The sequence below is a fragment of the Acomys russatus genome, chromosome 5, assembly GCF_903995435.1.
Source record: "Acomys russatus chromosome 5, mAcoRus1.1, whole genome shotgun sequence".
In the NCBI taxonomy this organism is placed as follows: domain Eukaryota; kingdom Metazoa; phylum Chordata; class Mammalia; order Rodentia; family Muridae; genus Acomys; species Acomys russatus.
Window position 1 is genome coordinate 49,584,125 of NC_067141.1, and position 10,576 is coordinate 49,594,700.

Here is a 10,576-nt window from a genome sequence, read left to right on the forward strand (position 1 = left end):
ATATGCCCCCACCATTATACAAATAAGAAAAAAAATCATGATGATTTGCCTTTGTGAGGCTGGCTTGGATTAGTAGTTTTTTCAATTGCTAACATGCTAACCTGCCAAGTCTTTTGCAAACTAAAGCTGTAGTCCCTATAAATTAGAATGCTATCATTTGCAAGAAATTTTATCTTTAACAAATGGGATGTATCTGAAAAAGAGAGCTAACCTTTGGGAAAAGAAGATTCCCAAGCACATTCCACATGCTAAATTACCAATTCAAACACTTGCTGCATTTTATCTCTTAGCAGCACTGCTTTTCACTTTTAACACAAAAGACAAACCTCATGAACAGCAACACTTATAAGGTGAAATAAGTTTTATTTTCTATTCATTATTTTTAATCTTTTAGTGTATCCCAACATCAAAATCGACAAATGTGAACTCTGAAACACACTAACATTTGAAAAGGCATTAAAGAGTTATTTCTATCTGAAAATACTTTCAGATGTCTTTACTCAAAAGCTTTTACACAGTAAAATTTGGATTTACTCCTTAGTACTAGCTATTTTAAATCTTTAGAACTGCACCTAAAAAACATATGGATTTTATATTTTGAGTGAACTTTTAAAAAATAACAACTGCAATACATGACCACTGCAGAAAAAGTAAGAGTAGAAAGACCAAACAAGCACAGTTCTAATGTAAAGTTATAACCACACACTCTAAGTATACTGTATCACAGCCTGATGATTTTCTTCAAGCCCAAATTCTTACCTATATAATTCATTCAAATTTATAAGGACTAATTTTTAATAAAATATTTCAACATAAAAAGTAATATGCTTACTATATAAACTTTAGGAATACACACAGAACATTTTTTAAAGGGGCTAAGGATGTAGCTTAGCTCAGTTGGAAATGCCTGCCTATCATGCACAAAGCCATGGGAACTCATCACCAGCACTACACAACGAATTCAAGGTCAGCTTAGGACAATCAAGACTCTGTGGAAAGGAAAAGAAAGAGGGTGGAGGATGAACCTAGCAACTTTCTATTACTTTGTTGATTTCCCTTGTTTCAAAGTATATATACTCAATATCCTAAGATCTAAGCATGAGTAATTCTAGCTCATTTACAAGTCTCAAGTGGAAGATGGTACAGCAGAAGGTTTGGGTAGATAATATTACCTACCACTGAGTAGGGAAATTTAATAAGAATGTTAAAGATTCAATTATACAAGGTTACGGACAATAAAAAAATGGCTATTATTTGCTTGAGTAATTCTAATTTTAAGAAAATAGCCTAAAAATGATCTGAAAGCTAAAATACAAATAGAAAAGGAAATAACCTTCTTGAAGCTGTTTTTCTCAGCTATTTGGCCATAGTACTGGAGCTCACAACCATGCTGACAGGCTACAAAATAAAAACACACTACTCTATCAAGGCATTATTATAGGAAACCTAAACATTCTCAAATATTTTTAAGTGGAAAAGAATCTTTAGATAATGTTTACAGTAGTGAAAATAATTCCTCTTATTGGTGCCATGATATAATGTTTCTAGCCTTACCAGCTACCTTCTATCAAGCTATCTGGCTTTTAATATATGGCATATATATTTAACTACAATCTTCCATAATCTTTTTCTCCCACAAACGACAGCTGAAGACAACCAATTCTAATATAAAGTTCTGCCTTGCTGTGATTAAAGGCGTGCACCACCACGCCCGCCTCTCAATGAGATCAATTTCATCAAGCTCAAAACTAGGAGGTCTTGAATAAGAGATTTTGAACTTCACCCCCACAGAAGCAGTTATCCCACCTCTAACACTCTAGAGTATAGCTTATCACAGTACTCCTGAAATATGCTCCCATGAAACACTGAAGAGTACTTTATTTACAAGCTAAACCAAGATTTCCAATCAACCTCATCAAGTAATTATTCTTCTCAATTTGAATACAAAAACAGTTAAGGTCTTGATAAACTCTCTTAGATGAGGAGTTTCCTCCCATAATTGTCTTAAGCCTTTTTGGACTCTTTAGAAAAAACAAAGTAAGTGACATATAACTACATCAAAACAGGGTGCTGTGAAAAAAGCATCTTGCCACCTAAGTGTTCTTTCCATGCAACTATTTTTCACCTTTTACCACATCTGTGTATGCACTTCTTCCTACTAGCTTTTAAATCTTTTGGAAATAGGGAGTGCTCACAAGGCCCAGAACTGATCACAAAAGAAGTGATCAATAAACGTCTTAATGAGTTCTATTTTCATGCCACCACACTTAAATATTTCCAGGGACGTTTCTAAATAAAACTTTTCTAAAACAAATGGCAATTATAACTAAAATTACATGCAATACCAAACTCTTAATAGTATACAGTTCTGAACAAGAGACAGTGCAGATTCTAACTAAAGGCCAAAAGTCTCCAATGTTTAAATATTTATACAAAAAAGAATTCTAATCTGGGCATGGTGGCACAAGCCTTTAGACCCAGCACTTGGGAGGCAGAGTCAGGCGGATCTCTATGAGTTCAAGATCAGCCTGGTCCAAGACAGCAGAGCTGTTACACAGAGGAACCCTGTCTCAAAAATGAATAAACAAACAAACAAACAAACAAACAAATAAATAAATCTATACTTTGGCTTCTCTTAAGCTCTTACAAACCTTTCACCTTTTTCATAAAAGAGAATGACAGAACTTGGTGGGCAGGATTAGTCAGAACAAATAAGCTTCTTGTCAAAATTTTTAACCAAATAGTAACTGAAAAATAAGGCAACAAAGCCTCAAATTTAACTTAGAAGATTAAAATCAGTCTGTAGAATTATTTTTAAAATGTTGAGGATTTTGTACACAATAATGATACTTCTGTATTTCCATCTCCAAGGAAAACAGCTTGCCAATTAAAAAGTAATTACTAAACTAACCTTCAGCTATTTTAAGACAGTGCTTCTCAATGGTTCAAGCAAGGTTCCAATGACCTTTTGAAGGGGGAGGGAAGGGGGGTCACCTAAGACCATCAGAAAACACAGATATTTACATTACAATTCATAACAGTAGCAAAATTACAGTTATGAAGTAGGAAAAAAATGTAATTTTACAGCTGGTATTACCATAACATGAGGAACTGTTTGATAGCATTAGGAAAGTTGAGAACCTCTGTTTTAAGAGAATTTTAGACCATACACATATCATATTAACAGCAACTTAACTGAGAAAGAAAAATTTAATGATATTTAAGATTATTTTTATCAAAAGATCTAAAATGTTCAAATGCAAAAATCTTAATCCACCTACATTAGCTCATGGATGATGGATATTTTATAACATCAGCCTTTTAAAATAAAAAAAAAATCTAACTTGGGCTACATGTAAATATTCTTTTTCTTTTCTTTCTTTTTTTTAATGCTTTATTTTTATTTTAGGTATTTTGGTGTTTTGTCTGTGTGAGGATGTCAGATCCCATGAAACTGTTGTTATGGACAGTTGTAAACTGCCGTGTAGGTGCTGCGGATTGAACCCAGGTCCTCTGGAAGAACAGTCAGGACTCTTAACCACTAAGCCATCATTCTAGCCCCATGTAAATATTCTTAGAATTTTTGAAACTCCACTGACCAACTTTGAAAGAATTTTAATAGTTGTCATTTTTGTAAATCTTTCTTTTAAAGATTGTGTGTGTGTGTACTGAAACAGGCCACTGGTTCACCTGGAGCTGGAGCTACAAGTGGTTATGAGTGGCTGAGATATGAAATCAGGTCCTCTGAAAGAAAAAGCATCAAGTGCTCTTAACTGCTAAACCAGCTCTCAGCCCATTTTCCTAAATCTTGTATATAGCTTCCTATTACACGTCTATTCTTCCATTCCTTTCCACTTACATAACTTTATCCCTGTTTCTATTTTTTTCAACAAGCTCTCACTATGTAGCTCCAGCTGGTGCATACACGCACACACATATTGACGTGCACACACATGCACGCACACACACAGAGTAACACTTTTGTACAGTGTGAACCTGTCTTTGTATTATTCAAATGTTGATCTTGGTACCAGCAGAGAGCTGAGTACTTTTGTTATTGCTATTCATAGGGCTATCACCTGCCTCAGTATTTTGTAAACATATTGGCTTAATAAAGAGCTGGTGGCCAAAAGCTGAAGCAGGAAGAGAAGGCAGGACTTCTGGGAAAAGAATTGAGGGGAAATTCCTCATTGGGACAGGAGGAGGTAGGATGTACCTAGAGCGAGGTAATGGGCCATGTGGCAGACAGGGACTAGAATAGTCAGGTTAATTTAAGTGATACAAACTAGCTAGGAGGTAGCCTGAGCTAAGGCCTAAGCTATAATAAAAATTAATAAGTAAAATACATACACACAGACACACACACATACAGCAGGCTGTCCTCCCTGATTTGTTTTGTTTTTTTAGTTTATTTATTTATATGAACGCCTGTCTTCATGTACACCTGAAAGTTAGTCGAAAGCATCAGACCCCACTACAGATGGGTGTGAGCCAACATATGATTGCCAGGAACTGAACTCAAGACCTCTAGAAGAGGAGCCAGTGCTCTTAACACTCAGCCATCTCTCCAGCTCCCTGTCCTCTTGAATGCCAACTTATTCCCTATTATTAATGCTAACTGGTGTTTCTCAGTTGCCTCAAATAATAAATGATACTAATTCTAAAACATAACTTTCTTGAGAATATACACACTGTCTAATAGAGAAGACGGTATAGGAATGGGAAGGACACTGGCCAGCTGTTAACCTGACACAAGATACTATCCTTTCAGAAAGGGAAATCTTAATTTAGAAAAACTCCCCCACTAAACTGGCCTGCTTCTTAACTGGTAATTGATGTGGGAGGGCCTACTTCACCGGGTAGTGCCACCCTGGGCAGACGGTCCTGGATGGTTAGGAAGGCAGGCTGGGCAGCCACGAAGAGCCAGCCAGTAAACAGCACTCCGCTGACTTCTTCAGTTACTGCCTCCAGATTCCTGCACTGTTTGAGTTCCTGCACAGACTTCCCTCCGTGACGGCTGTACTATGGAACTGCAAGATGAAATTAAACCATTCCTCCCCAAGTTGTTTTTTTTTTTTAATAATGTATTTATTTATTAGTATGAGTGCTCTGCCTGTACATACACTTGCAGGCCAGAAGATGGCATCAGGTCACATTATAGATGGTTGTGAGCCACCATGTGGTTGCTGGGAATTTCAGGACCTCTGGAAGAGCAGACAGTGCTCTTAATCTCTGAGCCATCTCTCCAGCTCCCGCACCGAAGTTGGTTTTCATCATGATGTTTTATCACAGCAATAGAAACTTAACTAAGTCAAGTGGTATAAAGTATAGTTTTTTTTTTTTTAATTTTTTAAATTTACTTTTATTGTATGTGCATTAGTGTTTTGCCTGCATGTATGCTTGTGTGAGAGTGTCAGATCTCGGAGTTACAGACAGTTGTAGGCTGCCATATGGGTGCTGGGTATTGAACCCGGGTCCTCAAAGTATAGTTTTAAAACTAATTACTTAAAAGGTATGTTGGGACTTTCAAAAACATGGTGTCACTTTAAGAAAAAAAAAAATCCACACCTATAGCTCATGCAAGCAATTAACCAGGTTTTAGAAACTGAAAGAACAGTCCTCAGCTTTAATCCTGGTTCTGAAAGAAACAATTTAGTAACATATACAAATTTTGTTTAAATGTTTCTATATTTACTATGATTATAAGTACACAAAGACACAAGTGAAAACAATGGAGTATACTCAGGTCCTAATATATTCCTTTTCTCAATGGATCATATACATACTTTTCTGGGGTGTAGATATGATTCTAGACCCCTTCTAAAGCATACAGAATTACTTTCTTTCTTGAAACTGTTTCATACTCTGTGTTCACTGTAGCTTACCATTTTGGAATGTTCTCATCAAACCCTCCAGAAAAAAAAATCCAAAAACAGTGTTCAACTCCTTTAAGAATCAGTTCAAGTATAAATTCTCCAACAACTTTAAACTACTCTCCCCCTTCTCCTTTCCTAGTTTCCCCTGCCCTCTCTGCTCTCCCTTCTCCCTTAGCTTTAAGCCAACTTCCTCTAATTTTTTTTCTGTATATCCATTTTATAATTATATACAATTATTATTTTAAATGTCTCCTTACCACCCTGGGGCAAGGCACTAATGTTTTCATTTCTTTCAGAGTGTGTGTGTGTGTGTGTGTGTGTGTGTGTGTGTGTGTGCGCGCGCGCGCACGCGCGCGCGCGCGCGCGCGCAGACAGGACTTCTTGAGTTAGCTCTGGCTGTCCTGGAACTTGCTTTCTGGACCAGGCTGGCCTCCAACTCACAGAGACGAGTGTGTATCTACCTCTCTGAGTGCTGGGGTTAAAGGCATGGGCCTCTACACGCAGCTTTGATGTTTTCATCAAGGACAACTCCACCAAATACATAAATATTTGTGCCATCATCTAACCTAGATTAATATTTTTACTGTATGAACGAAGAAACTGTTCACAGTACCAGTACCACTAGGCTGCTCTCAATGATAATGTGGCATCCTCTTTACCCAATATCTCATCAGCAGCTCAAAGACAAGCTCAATAGTATATGCAGCAGTTCAAAAAAAATTTTTTTTACATTTATTTATCGAGGGGGTTGTGTATTCCACAAGTAGAAGTCAGAGGACAACTTTTGGGCGTCAGTTTTCTCCCTCTACCACATGAGTCTCAGGGATCAAACTCAGGTTCCCAGGCGTGGCAGGAAATGCCTTCACCCACTGAGGATTCTTGCGAGCTCCATATATGCAGCAACTTTACCATTTGAAAATAATTAACTCAGTGTCTACGAAATAAACATCAGGAAACAAATAAAACTTAAATAATATGTGATGCTGGCTTAATTATTATATACCATATGTCACTTTATGAAATCCAAAAATAAGGACATCTATTTTCTGAAAATCATAATCCATAAAGTCTGTAGAATACTGTTATAGAACATCTATATATCCAACTTGTATCCCAAGCAGCTGTAGCTTTCACCAAGTTCTGCCCACTCAAACCACTCAGTTATGACTCAGATTTTAAGCTAATATAAAAAAAGAAAAAATTTTTTTAGTATCCACAAATATAGTCTAGCACTTACAAAATGTTTGCATACATAAAATACTGGTGCAAAAACATAAGGGACTCAAAACTATCTATTTGAGACCATTATATTATTTTTGTTACTAAAATGCAAGAATTTTATTTCTTTTAGCCTACCAAATCATACATACACACACACACACACACACACACACACACATATACACACACTCATACACACTTTATACCATTTTAAGTTTAAATTTTAAGTGTAGACACTATTAGATCACATGAGGATATTTCTGGACATAAGCCACTGGGAACAATTTATAAATTTTTATGCAAAAGAGAAAAAGTAAGAGCCAGGTGTAGTAGTGCATGCCTGTAATCCTGACACTTGGAGGCAGAGGAAGGTGGATCTCTGTGAGTTCAAGGCCAGTCGGGTGTACAAAGTGAGTCCAGGGCAGCCAGGGCTGACAGAGACCCTTGTCTTGAAAAACCAGAGGACAGGGGAGGGAGGGGGTTTGACTTGTCTTTTTGTAGGACTAAGATTTGTTATGTATACAGTAATTTTGAAAATATCTATAGCTTAGCTATTTTATAAAACTTCCAAGCAGCTATTTTGTCTATTCTACATGCATGTTTCTCCATCTATAAAACTAGATAGACTATAAGAACTCTAAGGTTCCTTCTGTGTATAAAATCCTTTTATCAGTTGGAGTATATTTATCTATTTAGAAATAATGACATGTGGGACTGGAGAGACGGCTCAGGGGGTTAGGAGTACCTACTGCTCTCTCCCAGAGGACCAAAGTTTAGTTCCTAGCACTCATTTCAGGTGGCTCACAACCACCTGTAACTTCAGTTGGAGTAGATGTGACAAACTCTGGCCTCATGGGCAACTGCACTCATACGCATATATCCTCTCCCACAAACAGAAATAAGTTAAAAATGAACCTTTTTTTAAAAGCCTTTTAAATTGATGACATGTGAATGGACTGCTTTTTAATATTTATCATATTCACCACAATGCACTATAAAGAGTAACACACAGTTTTTTAAAAAAAATCACCAAATAAAAGTATTAAAATAACTTTCAAAGCTAATTTGTAAACATTTAACCTATTACCGAATAATTCTACTTCAGTGAAGAACGCAAAAAACTTTAGTTTACTTAAAGCGAACTGCCTTCTAATAAGTTAAGCACCCACTATATTACTCTTTTAGTGAAATTAGTCAGTAATGCTTTGAAAATAGTTATGATCAGGCAAAAACAAATGAAGAATAGATTATTTTACATATCTCATACAATGCTTAGGTTCAGATTTGAAGTATTATTTATTCATCTTACTGCAGTAATGTGATTAATACACTGAGTTACACGACCAACCTTACTGGCTTTGTTTTTTAAAAAATTCATTTTGTTAAACTCCTATTCCAGAGTCTAGAGAGATGGCTTTTTGCAGTAAGCCCTTCATGCCCGTTACAATGGAACAAGCCTTGTAAGCCCAGCTCCAAGGGCGATGAAGAATGGAGACTGGCTGGGGTGTACTTGCCTCACACTCAGGGAGGAGCCACGCCTCAACGGAAAAGGTGGAGAGTTCTGGCAGACATCAGACACCTTTTCACTTCTACTTCGTGATCATGCTCACACACAGCGTGCAAATGTGCTCTCTCCCACAAACACACATAATTTAAATTCGTCTTAATTCACATTTCTAATATTTAAATATGTTTCTACTACTGGGCTCATGCCCACTATATAGAGATTACTGTATAAAATCTCAATTTTAGTGTCCTATGTTAGCTTATTTTCTCTTGCTGAAAAAGAGGGAGTATAGATGGTACACACCAAAAAGAATGTACAATTTTGAATTATCTATAATTACTAGTAGAATAAAAACTGTCTAAGACTGGATACTTAGCTCCATGGTAGAGTAATTGTCTAGTATCCTTGAAACCCTCTGTTCTCTATCTAGCACTGGAAAAAGAAAAAGACACAGACAGACAGACCCACACCATGCAAGTATAAACTTATGAAAATGTTATGTTGATGTACTCATTACCTGTCACTGCAAAAATTCAATATCTTCAGATGAAACATAAACACTCTAAAACACTAAATGTCCAATGGCTGGAACTGATAGTAAAAGACACAAATTTTGATGGACCATCTTCCCACACGAGCCAAAATTATTTTTCTAAAGGTTTTAAACGCCCTAAGAGGTGGGTTCAACTTCCATCCAACAAAAACCTTTCCTCCCGCCTCCTCGTGTAACTCTTCCTTCCACCTTGAACCTATCTACCTGATCTCGGAGTCTGGGGTCCTTGGCGCTGGGCTTCCTCCTAGGTTTCAAGCTCACCCTTCAAGTCAAGCCCACCACACCCCTCCGGTCGGGCGCCTAGCGCTGCTCCTCCCTGCCCGGTGCCGGCATCAACTCCGCACCTATCAGCGCCGCCCCCCAGGCCCTGGCCCAGCCCCTCCTCGGACACGTGTGCGGGTCTGTTTGTGTCTGTCTGTCAGTCCCGCTAGGGACCAGGCTCGCTTACCGAGAGAGAAGCGCCAACTTCTGCTCCAGCAGCATCTCCAGTTTCTGACCCTGTTTGGAGATCCAGTGGTCGACGCCGTGCAGGCGGTAGCACGTCTCCAGCATCAACCTGAAGTCCGCCACAAACTCGGTGATGCCCCTGTACTGGCCGCTGGAGAACTTCTCTTCCATCTTCAACAGACACATGCCTTGGCCCGGCTGCGGCGGGAGGACGCGACAGCCCCGGCCCCCGCTGCTGCGCCGCCCTTCGACCACCTCTTCTTCCCCGGCGGCAACGCCCCCCAAGGGCTGCAGGAAAGGGGCGGTGAGGCCGCGGTGCTTCTCCTGCAGGAACTCGCCCAGGATGCGGTGGCCCTGCTGCAGCTCGTAGGTCAGCTCCTGCCCCTTACCGCCACCGCCCGCGACCACCGTCGCCTCCGCCACCACCTCCTCCTCCTCCTCCTCGTCCAACGAGGAGGCACTCCTCCTGCGGACCAGCCCGGAGGCCCCGGCGGCCGCTGCCACCACCATCTCCACCTCGTCCCCTTCTCCGGTCTTCGGTGGCGGCCGCTCTTCCTCCTCCTGCTCCTCCGCGGCCCGCTCCATCTCCCCCGGCGTCTCCCGCACGCTCATGCCTCCCCGCACCCCCGCCCCCGAGCAGGCCCAGGCTGGGCTCGAGAGGAGCGGCCGCTCGAGGCGCCCGGGGCACGCGTGAGCGCCGACCGCTTCCCTCAGAGAGCCGAGGCGGCGCGCAGCCCCTGCCGCATCGGGCCTTGCCCTCCTCAGTCGCCGGCCTGGGCCGGCGCGCGCGCGGGGGTCTCAGGCTCGCGCCCGCGGGGCGGGGTTACATGGCGCGCGGGGGTGGGGGGGAGAGGAGAGCCTAGGTGCCCTCCTCTCCCCTCCCCCCGGCGGCGAGCGGCCCGGGCCGGCTTCACCCTCCACACCCCGCCCGCTCGCCCGCTCCCTCGCTCGCTCACCGGCCGGGCCGACGGG

At 40.6% G+C, this 10,576-nt stretch overlaps 1 protein-coding gene across 2 annotated transcripts in view; it reads right to left on the bottom strand.

Annotated features, from left to right (window-relative positions):
• Kiaa2026 (KIAA2026 ortholog) overlaps nt 1–10,216 on the bottom strand; it is a 79,685-nt gene extending 69,469 nt beyond the window's left edge. The window contains exon 1 of one of the 2 annotated variants that reach the window (XM_051146320.1): nt 9,606–10,216. In XM_051146320.1, the coding sequence (XP_051002277.1) occupies nt 9,606–10,216 (611 nt within the window). The remainder of the gene's footprint in view (nt 1–9,605) is intronic. The other variant, XM_051146321.1, reaches the window with a different exon arrangement.
• Nucleotides 10,217–10,576: the final 360 nt, after the last annotated feature.